The sequence below is a fragment of the Melopsittacus undulatus genome, chromosome 6 (genome assembly GCF_012275295.1).
Source record: "Melopsittacus undulatus isolate bMelUnd1 chromosome 6, bMelUnd1.mat.Z, whole genome shotgun sequence".
In the NCBI taxonomy this organism is placed as follows: Eukaryota; Metazoa; Chordata; class Aves; order Psittaciformes; family Psittaculidae; genus Melopsittacus; species Melopsittacus undulatus.
Genome location: NC_047532.1, coordinates 3,646,892 through 3,672,688, shown reverse-complemented (window position 1 = coordinate 3,672,688; position 25,797 = coordinate 3,646,892). Strand labels below are relative to the sequence as shown.

The 25,797-nt window shown below is 41.7% G+C and overlaps 1 protein-coding gene across 4 annotated transcripts in view; it reads left to right on the top strand.

Moving 5' to 3' along the window:
* The window catches only part of ACSL4 (acyl-CoA synthetase long chain family member 4), a 30,531-nt gene extending 8,683 nt beyond the window's left edge, over positions 1–21,848 (top strand). For 3 of the 4 annotated variants that reach the window (XM_034063840.1, XM_031045042.2, XM_005144522.4), the window contains exons 2-16: positions 6,135–6,181; positions 8,476–8,715; positions 9,002–9,179; positions 9,938–10,047; positions 10,134–10,272; positions 10,983–11,133; positions 11,783–11,906; positions 12,653–12,724; positions 14,859–14,998; positions 15,436–15,608; positions 15,817–15,891; positions 16,107–16,298; positions 16,843–16,957; positions 17,643–17,800; positions 19,408–21,848. In XM_034063840.1, the coding sequence (XP_033919731.1) occupies positions 8,488–8,715; positions 9,002–9,179; positions 9,938–10,047; positions 10,134–10,272; positions 10,983–11,133; positions 11,783–11,906; positions 12,653–12,724; positions 14,859–14,998; positions 15,436–15,608; positions 15,817–15,891; positions 16,107–16,298; positions 16,843–16,957; positions 17,643–17,800; positions 19,408–19,565 (2,013 nt within the window). In that variant the 5' untranslated portion in view covers positions 6,135–6,181; positions 8,476–8,487 and the 3' untranslated portion in view covers positions 19,566–21,848. The remainder of the gene's footprint in view (positions 1–6,134; positions 6,182–8,475; positions 8,716–9,001; positions 9,180–9,937; positions 10,048–10,133; positions 10,273–10,982; positions 11,134–11,782; positions 11,907–12,652; positions 12,725–14,858; positions 14,999–15,435; positions 15,609–15,816; positions 15,892–16,106; positions 16,299–16,842; positions 16,958–17,642; positions 17,801–19,407) is intronic. The other variant, XM_031045043.2, reaches the window with a different exon arrangement.
* The last annotated feature ends 3,949 nt before the right edge of the window (positions 21,849–25,797 follow it).

Genomic DNA, 25,797 nt, shown 5'->3' with positions numbered 1-25,797 from the left:
CCTTTATTTTTCTCCATTTTGTTAACTTCCCTAAGGATTGTGCCAGTTCCTACCTGGTTCTCCTGTCTCACCATAAATCCTTATGTTCGAATTAGTTTTGCGTTGTTCTGCTTTGGTGGTGTTACACTGCTCAGAAGACTGAGCTGTTAGAACTTGAATGTGCACTTTGCCTTATAGGAGAAAAGGTACTGAAATTCTCTTGGTCATCTCACTATCTCTTTGGAGTGCAGATAAAGTCCAAGAACTGTTATAATCCGGTAAATCTAGTACAAGTTTAGAGTTGCACCATGAAGTAAAGTTGCAGTATGAAGTTGCAGTATGAAGTTGCAGTATGAAGTTGCAGTATGAGGTACTGTCTTAGCTAACTCTTTATCTGTGAATTCCCAATGTGGGTCTAGAAGATGAGAGACATCTGCAAATGCATCTAGGTGTGTTCGGCTAGAAAGTGATAGGACAGGGTCACTACGAAGCAAGGAACAGACTTTTGCATTAAGACCATAATAAATTCCAGTTCCTTAAACGTACAGAAGCCATAGTCACTGTTTCACTGGGAGAGATTGTGCTTGTGCAGAAGATGGATACACTTGCTCCCAGTGCTCCTCATCTTTATTCACTCCAAAACTGTTTTCATTCCACAGTGAAAACAAAAACCAGGGCTGGCTCATGCTGGAAACCTCAGGGGCCACCAACTCAAATGGCCATGGGTGGGAACAGTTTTCTTACTGGTATTTTCTAAGAGCACGCCCAGTTCTGTCAGACATCTGCAAGGACACAGTTTCTCCAGATGGCAAACAGAAAGCCCCGTGGTTTTTGCTTAGTCACAAAGAAGGGAGGAATTTGCATGTGGATGAGAGCTCCAAGGAGAACAGGGAATGTGTTGTTACCAGCAGTGGTGCTCCTCCAGCTGACTGACCACACAGAACTTCAGAAAGCCTGAAAGGACTTAAGGCCCTCTCCCCAGCCCACAGGACCCTTTTGGGTAGGCAAAACCCTGCTAATGCACTACACCAGGAGGAACATTTACTTCTCCTCCCCCTGACCCTTTAAGCATGTAATGAATTTCACTATCTAAACTATGACCAGTACCTGAGAAGAAAGCAACAGAATGCACCTGATGAGGGACAGTGGAGGTTTCTGAAAGCATAAATACACAACTGGTGGCAGAATTTCTCATCAAAATGAGAGCTGAAGAGACAGGTTTCCTGAAGTCAGAGCACAGTATTTAGAGCTACGGTCTGTGAAATTACACAAGAGTTGCTTTTGGCAAGACCTTTAAAAAGCAGTATGTAACCACAGGGAAAGGGAGAGGCTGCTGTAGTCCATTATTGTGTCTGGATTTCAATAGAGCATGGGAGGTTAATGTTACCGGACTTTCTCAATAGAGCATTAAGAGGGATTATGATGATCGTTGTCATTACTCTGCATGTTTGCTTGCTGGACTGGACCTGTGCTCATGCACTTTAACATTTTACTGTTTGAGTTGCTCCTTTCACTAAAGGTTATTACAGAGCAACGCTGCCAGATTTCAGGAAATCTATAAATAAAGAAAGTAGCTTTTAATGACTGGCTGTCCTGTGCTCATGTTACTGAGCTTTGCTCAGATGAAGCTGTCAGCTGAATCCTATTTAGAAAGGAATTATTCAGTGTTTACTTACTCCTCACTTTTGTTCTCATGCAGTAATAATTCATGTTACTATTTCATTTTATGCTGGGAACACCATTTTACTTTTCAGTATTTCTCATGTGTCATCACACAAGCACACACAATCCCTCCTTGGTCATGCTGTCCAGATGTTTGGTAACATAACAGACTTAAGGCCAGGAAACAAGCATTGATGTTTAATCTGTGCAGCCAGGGTAACGTCATTAATGAAGTCTTTTGCTTTGTTGAGTGGAGCATCATTAACATTTTCCAACCCGAATACCATGGCTTGATCAGAGTCTGAACTTGAATGCACACACCTCAGGCATCAGTGAAGCAGTTGCATCCAACAGGCATAAGCATAAACACAGTGTCTCTGGATAAGGTCTGAAAAACTTTCACCCAGGGAGATTATTTCCTATAATCCATCTTTACTTGCAAAACAAAAGCCACCCAATGTCCTAATTTCCTTATGCTGTGAAAGGATGTTGTTGAAATGATTATCATAAGCAATGGATAATAACATAAGAGGGGAGATGAGCACCCTAATTGTTAACAGCCTGTTGTCTATGCATATGTTCCTAATCATAGAAGGGTTTGGGTTGGAAAGGACCTGAAGCTCATCCAATTCCAACCCCCTGCCATGAGCAGGGATGCCTCACACTAGACCATGTCACCCAAGGCTCTACTGCCAGTAAGTTGAAACCAGATAAAAATGAATGCTCACAAGACCCAGGGAAGCATCTAGCAGGTAACTTGTGTAGCTGCAGTACCCCCATCATGTGCTCATTAATAGTACAGAAACATCTGACTTGGAAGGCTGTAAAACACTGTACATCAGTTATGTACTTCTGGAAACCCAGGGAAAAGAGAGTTCCTAACTTCTGTCCTAAGAAAACAGCTTCTGTTAAGAAACCAGCTTTGAATTCCTGCTTTATATCAGATGTGTTCCAGTTAGGAGACAGAAGCAAAGTCTAGATGATCCATTCACTGCTGAGTGCGATGGAATGGGGGCATAGTTTCAGAAGTTACCTGAAAGCAGCAACCCTTTCAGTGCTTGCAGGCAAGAAGAACCTTATGGAAGAGGGAGTAAATAGGGCTTTGTAGGTCTCAAACTGATTTGATCTTCTCAACTGTGTTATTCAGCAGCCTTAGGAGAGATTTCTACTTTGGTATTTTTGCAAAGCAATTTACTATTGAGGAAGAAGCAGAAAATTAAATGGTGATGAGAACATAAGCCTTGCTCGTTGGGCTGTCAGGGCCCAGTCTCTCCATTGCAGAATGTAGCTTAACACGCAACTAGTCACTTGTCCATCTTTATTACCTGTGGGAGGATGATAAATTATTTGACTGCTTACTCAGCTTTTGCTGGAGACCTTCCATGACAACATAGCCTCTAAAACGTGTCCTTCACCACACTGCTTGCCTCTTCATGGGCTTGTTTCAAAAGCTGGGTAGAAGCAGTGCAGTCGCTATCTCTGCTGTTGAGACATTGGGGTAAGAGTAACATTTGCCATAACACACGATGAGACTGGGGTATGTATTGAGTGGATCAGGCTGAAACACTTCTTTTGTTAGAAGTATATAGAAGATGCATTTTCCTTCTGAATTTCTGTGCCCTTGGCTCAAATGTATTTTGTAGCTGTTGGAGTTTTGAGGTAATATCAGTATTCTTCAGTTGCCAATTTCCTCCTTTTCTCCCCTCCTCTGAAGCAGTCTGTCCAAGCCACCTCCTTACCATGTTCATGAACTGAAATGCCAATGAAACAAAAGGATGCTGCTCCCTTCTCTTACCACAGAAGTGTTGGAACAGCTGAATTTGCTGTTAGTTACAGTGGCTGCTACCACTCACAATACTGTAGCATAAATTGGATTGACTTGAAACCTTGTGTGCCTTAGACTTTAATCAGATTACAGCATAACCAGCACGGCTTGAGTGCAGGCTTGTGAGAGAGGGAGCGTTGGAGTGAATGAGCCTCAAGTATTTACAGTGAGATCTGGGGTAGAACTTACTGAGGCAAAAGTAACAGAAGTGGATGTAGAGGAAATCCCTTCCCAGGTCAGTGTGTTCTCACTGGGCAGTTCTCACTTGTGAAATCTTGCCCGGGCCTTTTACGTTTTCTGCCTTTAGGGCACACAAACAGCTCTCACCCGTTCATCAGATGTTTGCTTGCCCTTATGGTGCAAGATCAGGAGAGAAAGTTTCACACCAGTCTGTTAGATAATTGAGAAATCCTGGCTAAGCCTGGCTGGGCCGGTTTCCACTGCAAGTTGTTACAGCAGTAGGTGTATGACACCTAACACAAATGCATTCTCTTTTCCCTGACATAAAGGACATATATGTTGTGAGGTATTAAAACAGAAGTAGAGAATGTAAAGGACAACAATAGTGTTGTTATTGAGAGCAAAACTAAATCTGATCTTTGCTTAGTAGCTAAGTCAAACATTGTATTAATTAACTGCTTCGTAAGCAGCAATAAGAGAAACAAGATTTCCTAATACTACTTGTGGGTTTCCTATTTTGCATAGAATATGTATATATATATAAACAGGAATCATTGATTTCTATCAGCATCCACTGTATGTGACTTGCCCCCTCTCCCTGACTGTTGGGACATAGTATTTAAGCTGTACAGACTTGGAAACTCTCAGGCTTTGAGCTGCTATTGCATGGGTAGAGCAGAGAAATACTTCTGAAACCTGCTGGTGTTTGATCAGATTTACCTCTGGAGTTTTCACTGCTCTTTAATGTACAAAATTGTGTAAGAGGAAAATATGTAGAACTCTGCCTGTAGAAAGGAACAAACCCTGGACCTCATGTACTTTTCTTTTCTCCCATGAGTAACTTGCATTAAGAATGACAGAGTTTGTTTTCTCAAATGCACTGACGTGATGCAAGAACTGAATCATTTCCCTTAGTTTTTCTTTTTTCAGTGTGTCCAACCCCAAAAGAGTTGCAGAGCCACAAGATTCTCCTAACTCTTACTGTTGTTTAGTCACAGTCTTCTCATCTGTGTAAATCTGGGAAATCAAAACGTACAGAGAGCCTGACAGTATGAGCTTACTGTGTTTGAACTCGTTGCCTCTTCCTGGGAATGGGATATTTCTGTCTGTTTCTCAGTTCTGTTTGAAATCCTGGCTGCTTTCAGTGCCAGCACTGGCACCAATCCAGGACTACTAGATACTGATTACACTCCCTTCCAAAAACTGACTGTAACTAATAACCTGTGTACTTACTCAGGTCACCTCACGGGTTGTTTTCACGGTGTAGCACCAGCTTTCCACTTACAGGTTATGAACACTTACCGTGGTTCCCAAAACGTTCAGATCTGCCTGAATGCTGGAATAATTCCGGAAATGGCTGTTCCTTATTCATACTGGATTGTTTTGGAAGATTTCAGAACTTCCTGAAAGGAGTCAGCCCTGAGCACTTACGCTAAAGCCAGAACTGTGTTTCCATCTAAAGCTGGCAGGCGCTCGGCTGCAGGGGAACTGGGACTTCCTCCAGTGGTGTTTTTAAACTAAGCAGCTTCTTGTTTTGCACATCCAGGTTTTCTTCACAGAGTAGGATACTAGCCTGTCAGTAGGTGGAACGCTGCCGGCTCTAATGGCATCTGTCTTATCAGAAGACATTCCTAACACTATGAAAAACTGTTTCTAAAGTTGCAGTAAATGGAGTAGATAGAAAAAGAAGTGTGTTTTCTTCTCACCATGTTACACAGTAAATGGGATCCTTGGCAAGCTTTTTATCACAAGAGGAAGGACAATAAACACTGCTATTTGTATACTTCCAATATTAAACCATTATGAGTGCTTTGGGCTTTGGCTAATTAAAACCTTTCCTAGCAAAGCTCATTTGCTGCTGCCTTAAAGTTAAACTGCAAAGGGTGAAGTTTTTAGGTGCAGGTACCTGTGTAGGTTTTGAGTTACACTCAGAAATTCTAGTAGTGAATGGAAACGCTGGGTAACCTGATGCTGCCTGTTTGAATAGTTAAACACAGAGAAGATGAGAGCATTTCCTCCTCTGTGAATAGCTGCTTGCAGAGCCATAAACCCTCTCCCTGTTCCCCACACACGCTTTTGCCATTAGTCTCATGAGCTTTTGTGACTATCTAAAACCTATTTATCTGCATTAAAGTAAAATTGCCAGTTGTTTCTGAGATTCTTAGTTAAATTAATGACAAATGATGAGCAGAGCAGTGCCTCTGCTTCGCAGAACCTGTGCTCTGCTTTCAGACTTTGTTCTGTGGCCTTGGCTGCAGGACAATAGAGGGTTGCATGTTATCTGCCTCTGAAGCTTTTAATTGGGGATATCAAAGAACATCTCTTCCATCTGTGGCGTCTGCAAACCCCAGTGCCAGTGCTTGTGTGATCACTCACACTGCTTATGTGTTCTCTGTGGTAAGCTTGGACTGGAGTTTTGTGCACATGCAGCATGTAATGGTAATAAGGAAAATTCACCTTATGAAGGTTTTCTTCTGTTTCAATATAGATCTAATCAACACTGAAAAAGCCTCGGTCACTGCTGTCAGATACCTTGTAAGTACCTTTGTGTGTGTGTGTATGGGTGCCAGTTTTCATAGGAGTATGTCCAAAAAGGCAAAGTTTGTCTTTTTGGGGACTTACTGTGTTTTTCCAACTGATGTCTATTGAGAACTACAACTGAAACATTGTAGATTACCACAGATGTCTATGGATAAGCCAAGTTACCTGTTCTCATAAACACTTCCTGCACTATTCCTTTTATCCAAGTGCTGGTCACACACCTTTTGTTGGGAGGTGCAGGGCTGGGGAGCTCTCTATGGGGTTTATTTCATGTGCAGCATTGTGTCTAACCCTGGCATGCACGGGAGGTTCCTTACTGCAGTCTTAGCACTATGGCTGGCTTTTGTGTTAACACAAGCTCAACTGCTGCTTTTGGAGCACTGAATTCACTGGGATGAACACACAGGATTTGAGTATGAACCAGTAAATTCCATATTAGAGACCTGGAGCCTGGGAAGTGTCTTCTGCCGAGGTTTGCCTGTGGAGCAGTAGCTGGTGATGAGGTTAACTAGAGCAGAATAAAGTGATATGTTGTGAAAAGAATGGAGTGTTCACTTTTTATAAGCAGGAATATGTGGAATACTCCCTTTCTGAACAAGTCTGAGCTTAGCATAGTACATTATACTGGTATTCAGTATAAATGAACTCTATAAATGTAATTAAAAATGAACTTTGCAATAGTGTTATTTTAGGTATCTGCAGATCTCTTAATTTTCCATTAGCAGTGCTGTTGGTACCGGCTACAACACAACTGCAGATGTTGATCTTATTAAAAACCCCAACAACCTATTAATAGCTTTCTGTTATGCTGCTAGACGCAGTTGTCTGGTTTAACCTGAAATGTTAAGTGTAACCTGCCTCCTCACCTGAGGCTGCAGACACATTCATCGAGGTTCCTTTCAGGGTGTGCCCACGTTGAGTTTTGAGGCAGCCCTGAAAATTCCCCTATTCTCATCATTATTCCTATCGGATTCTGTCCATCAGGGACTGGGCTTTGGGAAAAGCTCCAGGCAGTGTGCTCACTGCCCTGTGTCTGAGCTACTGCTCTTGTGTCAGTGCACCTCTGCCTGCTGTGAGCATCGTTGGTGCTGTGTTTGTGAGCCACCCACATGAAGATAAGAACCTGGATCTCTTTGGTGCCAGCACAGCCTAGTTACAGACCAGTGGGCTGTGTATCCACAGCTGAGGTTTGCTATGATGCTTTTGGTTTTCTCCCAGTCACCTTCAGTCTTTATTCAGGCCCAGTTCTCCTCAATGAGGAAAGACTTCTGTCAGAATCTTGCCAAATTGTGCTTTAAGTTGGATTACATTGGTCTAATTGTATTCCATTTTTCAAACCTGGAGTTCTGAAATACCTATATTGAAGTATTTTTAGAGGGAGAAAAGCAAATCTGTGTAATCCTTCTCCCAAGAGTCTGAAATTCATACTTGAAAAGTAACAGATGAATAATCTGGTTGCTGGGGCAAAGTTTATAAAGCCGTTTTGGACTATTACATCATTTTTAGATTACAATACATAGACTTTTGAGGAATCTGTTTCAAGATACATTTAAATCTGAATATGTATTAATATATTCTGAAAAACAGTAAGGAGATGTACTGTGTCTATTCCCTGCAGTACAAATATTTAGGGGGAAAAACAACTGTTGACCTCTGCCATCATTACACAACTGTAGCATTACTCAAGGAGCTTAAACACAACATTATGATGTGAAGGACAAACTTCATCTCAACAGCCCTGCACTATTCAAACAGAGATAGTGGGAAAAAGCCTTTGAAAAGTAAATATTTGTGGATGCAGCAAACAACTGTGGAAAAGACTCATCCCTTTGGTCTCCAGAGCAGTACACTGCTGCATCCTGCAGTGTACGTGCCTCTCGAATCAGTTACCTCAGCCTCCTTCATCTTGATGTGTTTGAAGTGAACTCTTAGAAGGACTAAACCTAATGGACTGACTGTAAGATTACTAATTTAATTCTTTTCTTTTTCTCCCCTGCTCTCTGCTTGGCTCCGGTCTTCACCCACAGGTGTCCATTGTTGGCTCTCCAAGGTTACTAATTCTTAGCAACTATTCAGGAACCTAAGCTTCACTTACCCTGCTGCACCGTGCTGCACTGCTGCCTTGCTCTTGCCTGCTTCAGAACACAATAAGAGGTTTTCTAGTGTAAATATCTGCAATGAAACTTAGACTAGAAGTACGTGCCATCCTCTTGCTGCCTGTGTACTTGTTGATATATGTGTACAGTATGCTTGTATTTATTCCATGGTATTTTCTTACCGACGTTAAGAAGAAAAAGGCTATGGCAAAGCGTTTAAAAGCTAAGCCCACCTCGGACAAGCCTGGGAGCCCCTATCGCTCCGTCACCCATCTTGACTCACTAGCACACATAAACATTCCCGGAGCTGACACACTGGACAAGCTGTTTGACCATGCTTTGGCCAAGTTTGCCAAGAAGGACTGCCTTGGGACCAGAGAGATCCTGAGTGAAGAGAACGAAATGCAGCCAAATGGAAAAGTGTTCAAAAAGGTAAGGTTTGGGGTTGAGCTGCTTTGCCCCAATGGTGGAGGTCTCCTTAGAGGTCATCCTTAATCATCATCTTATGATATAAAATATCCCTTTCCTAGTAGTTAATGGTAACAGAATACAGGAGGCACTATTTATTCTACCTCAAGAGAAATGAAAGCCATTTTATTTCCTCTAATGAATGGCAGTGTGTGTGCTTATGGTGTTAGGCACCAACTCACATAAGCTCGCAGAGCTTTACCAGCAGCCTCTTGTCATGACACTTGTTGGTTTTTTCTCCCCTCCCCAGTTAATTTTAGGCACTTACAGATGGTTATCCTATGAAGAAGTACATGAGAAAATGAATCGTTTGGGGCGAGGAATGACTGCCCTGGGACTAACCCCAAAGAGTACGGTTGTGATATTCTGTGAGACGCGAGCGGAATGGATGATCGTGGCTCTGACCTGCTTCAAGTACAACTTCCCTCGTGAGTGCTCAACTCATTCATCTCCAGTGTATTTTAGAATCCAATACATTTCCAGTGTATTTTAGAACCATTTCTCAGCACTCAGTATTTTGAATCTGCTGATCCTCTCATTGACGACACAAGAATTCCATGAACATAACACTGCCTATGGTCTGATTCTTAGCAGTTTCCAAGTCTATTATGCACTGTGGAGAACCCTAAAATCAGCTTGCTCATACTTACAAGACTGATAGTTCTGATCTTATTGCAGTAATGTTCTAGATGTCAGAAGACAGAACAGTACAGTTACTGTTCAGTTGGGCTTTCTGAATACCCTGAAGATACCAGTAGCTGTTTCTCCCCCCCCAAGTGTGGGAAGTTTTTATAGTATTTCCTTTCTGTATCCTGACTTACGCATCTGAAACACGAAATGGTTATTAGAAGAGGGAGGAATGGTAACCACAATCATATGCTCGTCTGAAGGGGGGTTGGTGACATTCTAAAGCTGCTCGAGTTCATGACAATGAATATGGGCTTTTTCTTTCTTTTTAATTCTGGTTAAGCTGCCCTCATTGCAGAGCTCTCTTGTGGCAGAAAATTCTTATGTGGAAAAAATAAAAGCTGGTTTGTTTCCCAATTAGCAAATTCCCCCTTGAGCTAACTTTATAATCATCACCTTCTGCTCCCCCCTCAAGGCTTTGCAGTCAGCTGCACAAGACCTTTTGCATTTAGTATTACTTGACCTTTCTCTCATGTTCCCTCTCTCCTTACTGTAACAGTCATTACACTGTATGCCACCCTGGGGGAAGAGGCAGTAACCTATGGTCTCAATGAGTGTGAAGCAGCATACCTGGTCACCAGCTCAGAACTTCTTGAGAGCAAACTTAAGGTAATTTGATACCAGTTTCACCTCGTGTTATTGCCCTGTATCAATTTTACTGTGCAGTCAATGTTAATTTCATTTCTCTTGTACAGACTGCACTGCCACGAGTCTCCTGCCTCAAACACATCATTTATGTGGACAACAAGAGTATCAATAAAGCAGAATACCCTGAAACTCTGGAAATTCACAGTATGCAGACAGTAGAAGAGCTGGGAGCCAAACCAGAGAACTGTAAGTGAATCACTTCACAGAGAAGCAGTCAAGCAATGTTAACAGTGAAATCAGACCTAAGCGAAGGACATGTATCAGAAACTCCCACCCGTGCAGGTCTCCAGCACAAAGGCAGTGGCAGATTCATCCTCTGGCTTCCTTTAAATAAATGTCTGATTTCTGTTTACTGCCCTTCACCTCTGTGAACAGGTACTTCAGGATAACACTTTATGATAGGTCATATTTTAGAGTAATAGAAATAATTACCTGTAATAACCAGAATAATGTAAAGACTCCACCTTTATCAAGTGAAATAGGATCTGGTGCAGTGTTCCCTTTTCTGCTGTCCTTGCCTTTTATTCATCCTACTTTCACTAGGATGAGAAAGCACTTGATCATCTTTTCTCCTTAAATCATCAGCCTGTGCTTAGCCAGATCTTCCTCTTGAATAAAAGAGGAGGTAAACTAGCAAAGGAGCTTTGTGCAGGGCAGCACATGTTCCTTTCAAAAGCTGCCTTCCCTCACCTCCTCTTAAAAACAGACCACTACTCTTTCCATCATGATTTCTGCATCCAGCACTGAGCACTCAGCAGCACACTGTGCTGATCCACTGGTTTCACACTGCTCGATTACAGGCATTGCCACATTGATTAATTACAGAAACAGTGTATTACAGAATACTTAGAAAGTAAATAAAGAGTTAATAAGGATTTTTCTCCTGCATTTTGTAGCAAGCATCCTGCCAAGCAGACCTGCTCCTTCAGACTTGGCTTTAGTGATGTACACCAGCGGCTCTACTGGGAGACCTAAAGGAGTGATGATGGTGCATAAGAACTTAATAGCCGGAATGACAGGACAGTGCGAAAGAATACCTGGACTAGGGTAAGAAACAGTTGTCATGTGCACAGAGAGATAGAGCAGAACCTCCAAAAGTACAGAGGTTTATAGGAAGTCTGTTGCTGGCATCAGGTGTTATCAAATTCTATTATGAGCCCAGTAATATTTAATTCATAAGAAATAAATCTTGTGTTTGAGCTCAACCTCTTGTTTGAAACTGCAGTTGCCACCAGATAAAGAGATTCCTCATGTAGCTGTTTTCAGGCAGCTGGAATCACTGCAGTGATCAGCTGTCTTTTTACCAGCATATTTTAGAAGGAGATGCTATGATGACTATCAAGGATTTGGAAATGATTTAAATATTTATAAATATAAATAATAAGAATTTATATTTATTTAATGATTTAAATATTATAATCCCATACTCAGAAAAAGAAACAGCAGTGGAGCATTAAGGGAGCTTTGAGTTTCCAAGAAAACAGGGCAAATCCTGTAATTCATATTGACTTCAGTAGAGTAGGATTTACCCCATTCTGCTTATAAACTGTAATCACACCCTTCTTCCATGCAGAAGAATAAGCCTTACTTGTGACTTAAGTCTTTCAAGACATAATAACTAAGCACACAATAAAGCTGTTGAAGAGTGTTTTGAGTCCACTTGTGCACCACTGTTAACCAGAGAACCCTGTCCTAGGTCCAAGGATACTTACATCGGTTATTTGCCTCTGGCCCACGTGTTAGAACTGACAGCAGAAATCTCCTGCATCACTTACGGCTGCAGGATCGGCTATTCCTCTCCACTCACGCTGTCGGATCAGGTGAGGGCTGGGGGGAAGCAAAAGCCAACTGCAGCTTTTGCAGTGTGCAGTCTCCTTGCATAGCCACCCTCTGTCATTAAGGAGATGCTGATGGATGTGGCACACTTCAGAAATGCCATTTTTTGGTCAGAACCCAACACAAATGACTGTTCCTGTGAACAGCAGCAGTGGGTCAGCATACAGGAATCTTCTTACAATCTTTACTTTTATAGTACTTAGGAAATCTAAAAGAAAACCTAATAAATGCATACAGCATTATCCACTGGCTATAGGAAGAACAGCTATTAATAGATGAGCTGACAGTGAGACTGTTTAAAGTAATTTGAATTTTTTGGTCTCACTTTAGCTGTTCTTCATCCAGTTACTGTATATCATCTACTCAGCCTGTTGCCTTTTCCACTGAACAGTTAAATAAGAGCAAATTAAGCTGGATGCTGCTGTATGTTTAGCTGGTGTAGAGAGTACATCAAGCAGAAAAGGAAGATGAAGGAGAAAGCAAGTACTAGAGGGAGGAAATACAGATTGGACTAAGCAAGTTGGGCTTGTAAAACATGTAGTTTTTGTTGAAATTGTTGTGAATTGTTACTTTTCCCATCCTAATGGAGGAAAATTAGGCAAGAAATATTTTTTGGAGGGTCAGAGGAAGAGATTTAAATTACATGCTCATGTATTTCACTTTTTAGTACTTTTCTAAAGAACTGCTTTGGTTTCAACTTCATAAATTGACTTTTTTTTCCTTACTACAGTCGAGCAAAATTAAGAAGGGAAGCAAAGGAGACTGCACCGTCCTCAGGCCTACACTGATGGCAGCTGTGCCTGTGAGTATGCAACAGATACATGTAGCAAAAAACATATGTTTTCTATCTTGTTCATGCTAGAAAAAAATCCATTTACTTTTTTTCCTCTTCATGTGTAAGTAACTGTCACTAATAGGGGAAAAAGCACAATTTAGAATTGCAGTTGTCACTGCCTGAACTGAGTGCTGGTGCTGCAGATGAGCACAATAGATGGGTGCTAAAGCCAAGACCCTTTTCGATCTGAAACTGTGAATGTGTTTTCATAGTTACAAGTGATGTTTTATTGGGCTGCTGCTACAACAGTAGGACACATTCGTAAAGCTACTGATAGAGTTGTGAAGTCTCTGACATTCACAGCCTGAAAACCCTTTTGGCACAGGGGGAGAACGGGGTGGCTTTGGCTGAGATGGATGCACCAAGGATATGGGTGTTTGGTGAATTCTAGAGCTTGGCTGTGCTGCTGTAGCTGTTGGGATGCTGAGTCTCAGGTGCTTGTCTCCAAGGTAACACTTAGACCAAGTCTCCCTGACTGTTCATAGGGTAAGGAGGCCATGCTCAGTCTCCTCTTACAAGGTAAAATGATAGGAGACTGTAACTTCTATTGCTTCTGTAGCTTACGTTGGTATTTGGGTGACCAAGGTTCTGTATTCCACAAGGTCTTTGTGCTCTCCAAATACACAACCCATCACATAACATCACCAGGGATGGGAGTGTCCAAGGAGTGAACTGGAAAATAATTCTGCAGAGTCCAGAGGCACAAACAAACATTTCTAAACACTTCATTCAAGCAGGACATTGTAATAAGGCCACTCGTTCCTTCCAGCCTCTGTCATCCCAAATACCTTCTCATGCCTCTGTAGTCTTTCCAAAATGCTACAAGTAGTTCTGCTTCAAAATACTGTCTGGTTTTGGAAACAGCAGCTGATACTGCACAGGTGAACTGGGCTGAAAATAGAGTATGTGTTTGCTGAAATCCTAGTTTCTGTCAGTGCCAGTAATGAGGACGTGAAGGAGCTAATCTTAATGATAAGACTGTAATTAATAAGTCTTAATGATAAGACTATAATAGTTTGATCTCTGGTATTTCAAAGTACCTAATTTTCATAGCTTGCTTTTCAATTTTGAATTGACTTCTGTCAGAAAGCACATAAGTCCATCACACCATTGTGCTCTGTCACAGGCTCAAAGGAGCTGATCCTTACACTTCTGTTAAATACTTCACCCCTCTGAAAACTATGTAAGTTCTGCATATTTTAGTGATCATAGGCTTATTACTTTAATGGAAATGAACTTCTTGTCTGCGGGGTTTTTGTCAGGTAACTAGAATTACTGAAACCACATTGCTTTGAAAGCTGAAAAACTTCTCTTGGTAAAGGAAACAGTGAAATGAAATCTCATAGTTCATTCCGTGTGCTTGCCAGCTGCTGTGGATAAAGTACAGCACCAGGACTCCTCAGCATGATGAATCCTGTATGGCACATTCCACCCTTTAGCAAAGAGATTGAGCTAAATTGAACTCAGCTCAGTTTGTCACATTTAAGTTCAGGTTCAGGTGGTATCAATAATGTAAGCAATATAACATAGCAGGTTTCATTACCCAAGATTTGTAGCTGTGGTTGATAAAAAAAAGACATCTTTAACATGAGGGGAGGAAAGTATTTCAGAACTAAATGTGAGGTTTAAAAAGGTGCTTGTAGAAATACGAGGCTGCTAGGAACTACTGCAGCACACCTGAAGACCTGCAGTGAGTAGTCATTTACTTGCCTGTGTGCCTCTCAAGGTAAGTGTTTTAACAGGAGATACATACTGTAGCATGGGGGTTCTTCCTCTCTAGTGATACTGGTGTGAGGAGAAAACAGCACATACAGGAGGAAGGCTTAGTCACTCATTTTCTGCTTCATTTGTGATGCTTTGTGCCACCCATTTTTAATAGCTCCAAGCTGCAATATTCTATAAACTGATCACCCATTCAGTGCATTACGGTTAAGCATTGCCTAACCAATGATGCAGCCGTTTTCACTCTTACTGTATTACCTGCTTCAAATGAAGAATAATAATAGGGGTGGTTTTATTCTATTTTGAACATGGAATTTCACTTACACATGCTAGGCTGGCCTGTGTGGTAATTTTCCTTGCTCTTTTTAATGCTTTCCAGGAAATAATGGACAGGATTTATAAAAATGTCATGAGTAAAGTGCAAGAGATGAACTACATTCAGAGAACTCTGTTCAAGATAGGCTACGACTACAAACTGGAGCAAATCAAGAGGGGATACGATGCACCTCTGTGTAATGTGTAAGTCTAACTCACAGTCCAAATGGACCTTTTCCCTTGTGGTTTGTTAAGGCAGTCTAAAAGCACAATCAGCTCAGTTATCTGACGCAGGAAATTCTCGTCTAACACACAAATCTTATCTAATCACTGAAATAATCCAAGTTCTTACTGGAAGACACTTAATAGTAGCAGTGACTCATCTTCACAAGAGATGATTGGTTAGTTTTCATTGCAATGGGTTTTTTGGTAGTAAAACTGTAGTGTTTGTTAAGTTACAGGAATTCTGCCATCTTCAAGTGTTGCACAAGAGGTAACATTCCCGATTCTCCTGCTGTCCACTGAAATCTGTGCATGAGGTTAATTTGATGGTGTTTCAAATAGAAAGATACACAAACCTTCTTCCTCCTTTCTAGACAAGCTGAGGGAATGAGTTTTAAGGCTTTTTTCCTTCTTTCAAGGTTCCTGTTTAAAAAAGTAAAGGCACTGCTGGGAGGGAACATCCGTATGATGCTCTCTGGAGGAGCACCCCTCTCACCTCAAACACAGAGATTCATGAACATCTGTTTTTGCTGTCCTGTTGGTCAAGGCTATGGACTAACAGAAACATGCGGAGCTGGAACAATTACAGAAGGTAGTTAAAATGCTTCTGGAAATATATAATTTGAGATATATATGTATATATATCATATATATATGAGGGTTGGGTGGGGTTTTTTGTAGTCTGAAGAGCTGTAGTGCTTAACTGCAATAATGTAAGATAAGCTACTGCCTTATTTCTAGTTCAAGTATCTATTACATATGACTAAAGTAACTGTTTTCTTCCTTGTTCTCTCTCCAAGCTACTGATTACAGCACTGGCAAAGTTGGAGCTCCTCTTATTTGTTGTGAAATAAAACTGAAAGACTGGCAAGAAGGTGAGAGTATGAAAGGTTTTAATTTCAGAGTAACTAATGTAACCACTGCTTACACCTGGTTCCTTTGCCTGTCTGCTTGGCTCGGTGTAGCACATGTTCTTTTATAACAGTCATCAGTTTGTGTGCATTAACTTCAAGCTGAAGTTTCAGAGTATTTCCTTGGCAGCAGAATATACAAGTCCAGTGTAATTGTGTGTGGATTTCCTTGTTTTCAGGGGGCTACACCAATAAAGACAAGCCTAATCCTAGAGGAGAAATCGTAATTGGTGGACCTAACGTCTCAATGGGGTATTTTAAAAACGAAGAGAAGACAACAGAAGACTTCTCTGTTGATGAGAACGGTCAGAGATGGTTCTGTACAGGAGATATAGGGGAATTTCATCCAGATGGGTCTCTGCAGATCATAGGTTGGCCTCAGTTTTTGGTACCTTAACATATTACAAGATCTTGACTAAACATAATTACAAGCATGCTGTTAATCCTGTTGTTGGCTTTGCTAGAGCTAATCTACTGAAGATTACCTGCTTGCAGAATCACAGTGTAAAACACATTCCCAAAGGTGCTTGCAGCTGTAGGAATATTTTGGAAGTGATGCTGTTTCCTGTGACATTATCACTACCCAAGTTTAGCACGTGGACTTTAAAGAATAAATGTATAATAAGGAATAAAGTCAGATTGATTTTTGGTGTCAGTTACAAAGCTTTAAATCCCCATCACTTTGGTACAAGTTGTGTGACAAGCAGTGTGGCACTACAGAAATGTGTTTAGAGGAGTTTGGTTTATAAAGCTGTTAGCTGCTTTTAAAGTTTATTAAGATGCTTTTATTCATGTTTATTAAGAATCTTGCATAGCACTGCACATATAATACACAGTAGTTTTGCAAATGAGCCTGTGGAAATGCAGAAGTTTAAATGGAGCCTTTTTTCCTTCTCTTTTCCCCCCTACTCCTAGATCGTAAGAAAGACTTGGTAAAGCTACAAGCAGGAGAATATGTATCTCTGGGCAAAGTAGAAGCAGCACTGAAGAACTGTCCATTGATTGACAATATCTGTGCTTATGCCAAAAGGTAAGAGTGCTATTAATTTAGAAACTCCATTTAGGGTAAACATGAAATTCAGGCTCTGATTCAGTTTTCTGATGCTAGACTGTAGTTTTCCATGGTTTCCACTGAACACACACCCACACCCCCAGGGTGCAAGTTATAAACAGCATCTCTGAAGTAGTACAGGTAGCCAAATTCCCTAAAACCTCAAGAAGTGACCTATCTCTGTTGGCATTTCTTCTATCGTAAAGCACTCCAGCTCCATCTCATCCCTTCCCTAACAGGTGTCATTATATCTAGCATGTGTTTTGGCTCTCTGGGAAAAGACCAGAGTAAAGCTAATCTGGCCACTTTGCACCTGATCCAGAGCTCTCCATGGGGTTTTGGAAATTGTCCCAATCTCTCCTCTCCCTCCCCTCAACTTAAATACACTACATGAAAGGGACTGAAGGGAGCTCGCTCAACACCAGATGTAGCTGGGGAGCTAAACAGAGACGTGTGCTCATGACATTACAGCAAAGCATGATACCAATCAAACCTAATGTAAAACAACTTAGAATACACCTCTGATAAGTCATCAGTTATGAAGAGTTGATGTACAAGAAGGATTCTGTATGGGATAATCTGTGTGTAAACGTTGTACACTCCAAAATGGAAGTCTCAACTGTTTGGATCTTTCTTCCTTTCCCCCCTTGCCACCGTATGTTAGTGACCAGTCGTACGTGATCAGCTTTGTGGTTCCTAATCAGAAGAGGCTGATGGCATTAGCGGAGCAGAAGGGTATCAGTGGAAGCTGGGTAGATATCTGTAACAACCCTACAGTGGAAGCTGAAGTCCTGCGAGAGATTAAAGAGGTGGCAAACAAGAGTAAGTAAAGCAGCATGTTGTGCTAGGCAGTCTCATGTGCTTACCCAGCAGGTGATCCTCACTAACTGCCCTTCCTTCTTCCTGTTGCCTCCATCTGCCAAAACTCAGTAGTTTAATTGGATGCAAAAACCCCACATCAAACTGTTGAAACAGTTAAAATAAGGTCCAAGAGAGCTGAAAATTTGGAAGGAAAGTTACAAGACATTTACTGGTGAGAAAAACTGGCTAAGCAAAAGACTTCAAAGCATTTCCTCCTCCCCCCATGTGACTTTTTCCCCTGCAGCTCTGAAACAGCCACGATCCCTGTGGTTGTAATGGCTTAAAAGTCTCCTATTCCTTGCTGTGGTACTGAATAATCAAAAGCCTCATCAGTCCTTTATGGTGCCAAAAATGTAACAAAGTCACTGGGGAAGAAAGTCTCCAAAGCACTTGGGACAGCATATGAGGAAGTGGTAAAAATGGACATAAGTACATGCTGAGCACTGCCTCTCAAACTTCAGAGAGGAGAAATGTGCCTTTTGAAACCAAGAAAACAAGGATGAAAGGCACTTCTGTTAGGGCTTGCTTTAGAAAAAGATAAATCAGTCCCACAGGTCTCAGACTTGGGTTTAAACATTTTAATCCATGTTTTTCTGTCGTGAACTAGGCAAATTACTATCCACATAGGTAGCTTTGTTTATTCAAAATCCTTTGCTTGTATGTTCTTTCTGCCTTCTCGATGGTTCTCTGCCATTGGGATACACCTTTTTCCAGGACTATTTTAAAGGGACCGTTCCCGTTTTCAGCAGAACATAAGGCACCTTGTCAGGAGCAGGCAGAGAGCTAAACAAACTGACAGGGTACATTACAATCCCAGACTGAAGAGAACAGCTCCTGGTGCAGACCTGCAGCCAGATCGCATCTGTCCTGCATCTGCTGCCGCCTAGAGGCGACACTGCCCCACATGGGTTAGGAATGCAGCCACACGTCTATGGACGTGGGATCCCACAACAGGGCTGTGTGCAGGAGCTGATGGCAGAGTCCATCAGGTATTGCACACGTGCAGCAGCTCCCCACCCTATTCCGATGTCCCTGCCCCTCTCCCTTAAGCAGTTACCTGCCTTCTCCTTTACCCTCGTTGGGCTGTGCAAGAGAGAAGCAGTTTTGGTAGCAGTGAGGCTGTGAACGTACCAATCCACTGCTTCCAGCTGAAGGGCAAATAAGTAACTAATGAACAAAAAATACAGAGAAGCCCCTTTATTTTGAACTCTAAACAAACTCTTAGGAAGCAGAAATTTGGGAAAGAATCATTCAACCATGGTAAGTGCAGAAGTACTTCATTGTACTTTAAATAGGAAGCACATCCAGCTAGTCCGAGTTAGTCTTGTTATTACTACATTCCTACAATGAAGATACAACTCTGGATTTTAGTGTATTCTCTTGGGCCAGTCATCTCAGATCCCCAGGATACACACTCATTGTTGCAAGCTGTAGATGTTACACTGTCACATCCAATACAAGCTATAATACTAGAATATCTGCACACTATCTCAGCATTGATACAAGAATTAGTATTTCATTTGGCTGTGTAATCATAGTCACACTTTTGTTTCTTCTTGTCCCTGCAGTGAAATTAGAGAGGTTTGAAATACCCATTAAAGTACGGTTAAGCCCTGAGCCATGGACCCCAGAGACTGGGTTAGTAACAGATGCCTTCAAGCTGAAAAGGAAAGAACTGAAAAACCATTACCTCAACGACATCGAACGAATGTATGGAGGCAAATAAACAAGTTGTGTTGACCACGCTGTGCAGATGGTTCCTTCTCATGCCTCAGTTTTGAATGTCTGTGTATGCTGTAGATATCACACATTCAGAAAATATACCAAATGGATTACTGTTTCTATAATCTGTATAGAGTACAACAGAGAGTGTCTTAGACTCCAGATTCGTAATGATTAGCAGATTAGACACTGATGGTCTTTGTAGAGTTTCATGTGATGATCTCCAGTTTGGAGACAGACATTATGATGTGAAGCAGTACGACCAGGTAATTTTATCACTGTGTTTCTCTAGCACATTCAGACTGCTTACAACTTCTCCTTAATACATTCTGAAATCTGGCCTATATTTCAAAGAGAAGAATTAATGTAATGGTGCTGATTCTTCTGTTCTAGTAAGCCACTTAGTGAGAGAGGAAAAGAGTATTTAAGATGTACCTTTCTCCATGTAAAACTTAAAACACTAGTCAAGACATTGCTAGGGATCACTGATAATGTACTGCCTGAGAATGGATGGATACTTCTGCACATCAGTTAGCATCCTGAACATTTACAGTGCCTAAGAGAGAATATAAAGTACACTTACTGAAATAAAGGTGAACTGAAAAGCTTTCTAAAAACAAGGTATTTGAGATTCCAATTGAGAGTGTTGAATTAACTCTTTCAGCTTCCATCTCACCAAATGGGGTTTTATTTGCCACTGTATTTTAATTAAAACAAACAGAGCTTTCCACTAGGTCACAGAGCATAAAAGAAGACAAAGCCATGCACTGCCATACAAGGGACTGATGAGTAATCATCACCTGAATGCAAACCTTGATTCTCCACTGCCAAAGAGCAGTGAGATTGCTGGGCTGTTGTCTCTAAGTGAATTTGAAGCGCCAGTGAGTGTTTGGTTTGGGGTTTTTCTGAAGGGTGGTTGGTGGTTTTAAGGCACTGATCCTCTAAAGCTTGACATACATGTGAGCAATGGTACAGGTCACCTGTATGTCATTTAGAGGATAAGGGTCTAAACATTAATAGTTGCTTTGGAAGGTATTTCTGTTCACCTTTTAACTACAGTGAGTATAACAAGGCAACAGAAACCAACAGTAGTTTCCCCCCATAGTCTTGTTGTACTTACAGAAGAGTAGTCTGTGACCAGGGAACCTTTGTTTTATGGAACTTGTAAAAGGGACAAATCACTCTTGACAGAAATTTGTTATAAAAATGTGCTGTTATTAACTGGAAGTCATAGATGTGAAGAAGTGGGAAGATACAACTTAATCATAGTTCATCACTTTGTGTGCAGAATCCTGTTCTGTTTCTTCTTTCGACTTGTAGCCAAGCTCCTGCACTCCTGCTACTCTTCACACTTGAACCATAAGTGCTGTAAAAAGTGGAGGCTCTTGATACTGTTCTACTTTGCACTTTCTTAATCATTTTATATATGTTGCTTACATTTTGTACAGCTGTGGCCCTCAATTGCTATATATTACAAATTCATTTTAAAGTATTTATAGATTTCTATTCATAATATTTGTGTTGTGTATATGATGGTAAAGAAAATATTTGGTATTGTCACTGTACAGAAAGTAAAAGATTTTGTACGATGCATCTCCTGAACACACTTGCAATTCCAGGGCAAGTTTTTCCTTGATTGCATGTATGTGGATTTTTCCTTTTTCCAGTTCAAACAGATTTGGCAAGAATACATCATGGCTGTGTACTCATGAACTAAACCAATCCCTTCTCCTTGGGACCAGCTTCAAACTGCCCCGTGCATAACCTTCTCTGGCCAGTCCAGAACACTGCCAGCTCCCCTTCCAAGAGTGCTAAGGGGAAAGGGAAATGGAAACTGGCACAAGGCTGACTGTGTTTAGTTGTGCATGGAACTCAACAGTCACTGAAAGGAATGAGGAAATAGCTTCTGTAAGAAAGAAAATGGTTTTAATATACGTACAGATATGACAACAGCAAATACTTCCCATCTAAGGAGCAGCTTTTTGAATGACTCGCTGATGGAGCCACATTAGCAGTTTTTCCATGTTTCAAATTGGTCACTATTCATCATAGAATCATTACATAGCCCTTAGTTGGCCTGTTAGCATCACAAAAGTGAAATACATGTAAGAAACTTGCACTTGAGTATGTCTGCAGGTTATATGGGTTTGGTTTTTAAGCCATGAATGTATTTATACGCAATGTATTTTATCGGGACTGCAGGTATGTTCTGTGTCTACACATGTGCAATGTTAACATTCCAACAGTGGAATACAATTTCAATGGTTCAAAAAGCTGTGTTCTGCAAGCTCTTTGTGTTGCATGAGTTGTTGCTAGTTCCTGTCCAGTGCCGCACATTCACTCTGAGACTGAGCACACCTGAGAAGAACACAGCAGCAATGAGGAGGTGCTACAGATGGTGAAAGCACAGCCTAACATGGGCCTGGTTTGATGGGCATTTGATCCACATCAGCATTCCAGGCATTTTTAGAGAAGGGGAAGGATTACATGAGGCCACCTTCAGATATGGGGATTACTTACAAATGTATTTGCAGTTTGGGAAGAGCTTTATCCTCCTTTTTAATGAATTCTGAATACTTTTGTGACAGCTTGTGGAGAAAGAAACAGAGGATGAGCAAGAATGGCATTCTTGTCATTAGAAATAAGGAACTAGGATGCACAGATAAACAGCGTAAGGCTTCAAAACTGTTACAGACTCATGTAGGTCAGAAAAGACCTCTAAGATGCTAACCCACCACTGCAGTGTGAGGGGGCAGTTCATGATTCCAGAAAGCTCACAGTAGCTGCAAGATCTTCACAAAGCTGGTTCAGAACTTCAAATTACCCTTCTAAGCCTGAGAAACAAGTTGAAAGAGAAACAAAATCCAGTTTGGGCATCTGATACAAGATTATGTTTAGGCCTAGTTCAAAAAACCCATGGGATACCTAGAGTTTAAGTACCATAAAAGTGGGTCTAGAAAGTTTCATGTGTGAAGGAAGACTGTAGTTAAGTTCAGGTGGTCTGAAGAATGGTGAATTGACAAGAGTAACCTTCAGCTACATACATATTACCCTAAGACAAGCACAAGAGTTGTCACCATTGGAAGAGGAGGAGCAGAGAGTAAGTTGACACTGAGTGACATTGATTACTAGATATTTTAAACATAGGCCTTTAAAACTGTTCTTTTCTAAATGCTGAACTAGTGCCTCAAGATCCCTGCCTTTTGAAAGGCAACAGAGCCTCTGGGTAGATAAAGGTTGAACACCACCTGTCAGGAACAGCTTCAGCACAGAACTGGGGCTGCAGCAGGAGAACCAGGTTCCTGCACATAATGCAATAGTAATGCTGCAGGTAACAGCAAGGTGTCATTAAATGGCTTGCAAGGGGACAAAAAATGTATAAACAGAGCAAGTGATGAGTTATTATCTTTAAGAGCAGGTGTTTAACCAACCCAATCCAATTTTAGTGCCCACTGCACCATCTTTGAGCACAGCATGACACAGAGAGCTGCAAGCCAAAGAAGCTTGTGTGTTGAACTGCCATTCCCATCACACACTTTCTGGCTCTATAAGGAACAGGATGTGAGTTGAAAATGTGGGTCACTGATTTTCAGACCAAAAGCCCCACCAGCCCCAAACCCACCCCATCCCTGAATAGTTATTTCAAATAACTACATTGTATTTGAATGATCAGCCAGTGATGTTCTGCAGTTACATGTGATGCAAGAAATACATACTCACTACGTATTAGGTTTTGGTGTGGGGTTTCTTATGTTGTATCTTGGTTTTGGGTGGTTCTGAGCGGGTTGGTTGTTCAACAAAGCCTGTCTAATGGCTAAACTCTTATTTACATGAGAGTAAATCCATTTCCCTTGTGGAGGCTAAAATTTCAATATCAGAAGGTTAAAAAGAATAAATCTTGTTCTTTTTAAGGAGCCATGTTTTGAAGAAAATCAGATTTATTCTATATTGCCAAAGTGCTTTAATGAAGCTGATTATCACAGGGAATTTGTCCAAAACCACGTGCAGTCCTGCCATCAGACCAGTGATAATGACATTAGACAGCTCTGGGCGCTGTGTCTGGTCCTCAGCCTCCTCACCTGCTTCAAAAGGGTAAAAACAACCACAAACCCAACTCTGCTGCATTTTTCACTTGTTCTCCCATTTTGGAACACCAATAACTTGCTCACTGATGAACATTAACAAAGATGCCAAGCATCTTTCTAACACCTTTCTAACCAGCTAACACCTTCACCTGTCTTCTGTTACAGAAGGGTGACCACCCCAGCTATGCTATCCCTGTTACCTCTGAAAATCCAAACCCTGAGCATGAAACCCATCACTCTTAAGACCTGATCTCCTATCATTACAATTAGCATCTAAAACAACAAGAGGTCATGTAAGTTTTCCTTATTTGCCTTTTAACAAATCAAGTGGTGGAGGAGTAATTCACTTCTTGATTCGAAACACCATTGAACTTCTAACAGGCCTCTTGCATTGCTGAGCCTATGTAAGACTAAGACTAGCCTGACTACACATGGAGTTCACACATTGTTCAGCACTCTAGGAAAGGCCCAGCCCTGGGAGGTGTTGCCAGGGTTTTATTCATTTTAAACAGCACTGCATCTAACCTAAACCTTTCCTGTTGGATATAGAGCAGCTCATTACTTGCAGTGCTCCCCCAGGAATACAAAGAACAGATCACTGTTCTCTATAGCTGCCTGCCCTGCTCTACTTTCTGCCTTTCGGTTCTAAGCACTTAATCTCCAGATGAGCCTGGTCTTATGAAATGCCATGAGGGTCATCTAACCAGCCCCACACTGTCCCTATGTTCAAAACACAACCCTCATCCCCTCTTGCCCTATACAGCTCGGGGTAGTGACCTCTAACTTCACTGCCTTCCACAGCGTATTTGCCTCTCATTTAAGAGGGAAGCTCTCACCTTGTGACTTTCTGTCCTTGTTACCTTTAAACCTGAGTCTCTGCTCTGAACACCTTCCTGTAGCACAGCAAGGATGCTGCTGCGAGGAGTGGAAATGCTCAGGTGGTGACAGTGACTTCCTGAGGAGCTCTGCAAACAAATGCTACACCACAACCCAAGCTGACTTCCCAGCAAGTCAGAGTGACTCAGTCTTAACCCACATACCCCCACCCCAAGCACTTACTGGCAAGCAGAGTCCTTGCTTTCAGAGGAAAGATGACAAGGAAATTGTTTACACCAACAAAAAACATCCTCTAGAAAAGCAGATTAAAACCTGGAACCCTGTGAAGAAAAATCTACTGGACCCTTTGGGCTCTGCTGAGATTCTAAATGGACATTCAGCCCTTCTAACTGGAATTAAAACTGCAATCTATTGTATTTTCCATTTGATTTCCACTGTCTAGCCACTAATGTACTTTCAGCAGGTCACTCACAAGCAGTGGAAATGAAGGTGCCTGCACCACATCTGAGCCAAAAACTGTGCTTAAAAGATGTGATTCTGTAAAAAGAGGACAAAACCCATCCATATGCACATCAGCAGCTTCCTCACTGGGCAGGCAGCAACCTCTCACTCATACCCTACCACACTGACTGCCTCCCAGCTGGATGCTCCTTCTGGTCTGCTGTTAAAACATATCCTTCTCCCTGAGAGCAGACAAAGAACAGGACACAGTGATCAGTCCTAGCCACCTCCTGGAAACAGGCAAAGAAACTGCACAGGCTGAAAACAACTCTACGTGCTGGAAAGACTGTGATCCTGTGACGCGTACCACCGACACATCCACCTACAAGCACAGTAACAACTGGATTTAAACAGTTACCAGTTAAGAGCCTGGAAGCAGGGAAAACCTGAACATTCCTGGGATGTCAAAACCCCCAAACTGTGGGCACAGACCTGTGGGAGGTAAAGGAAAGTAAAAGAAGGAAAGTTGCATGTCTGGTACCACCTCAGAACCCTCTCCAGCACAAACACCAAGAACAACCCAAAACCCAACCTGCTAACACTCAGCCCTCTCCTAACCTTTCTGCTCAAGGAACAGCCCTCTTCACCTAATTCCAATTGTTTTAATGATTTAATTACTCCCCTTAATTCTCCCTCTGGCCATCTGACCCCCACAGCTGCTGCCACTCAAGCTCCTGTACCCACCACCTTTCCTTGCACCATTGCCCTGCTTCTGCCTGCTCCACACCACTCACAGCCAAGTGGCTCCATAAAGCAGCCAGGGCCTCCCACACGGATCTGGTGTCATTCCACCAGCACGATGAAGGGTGACAG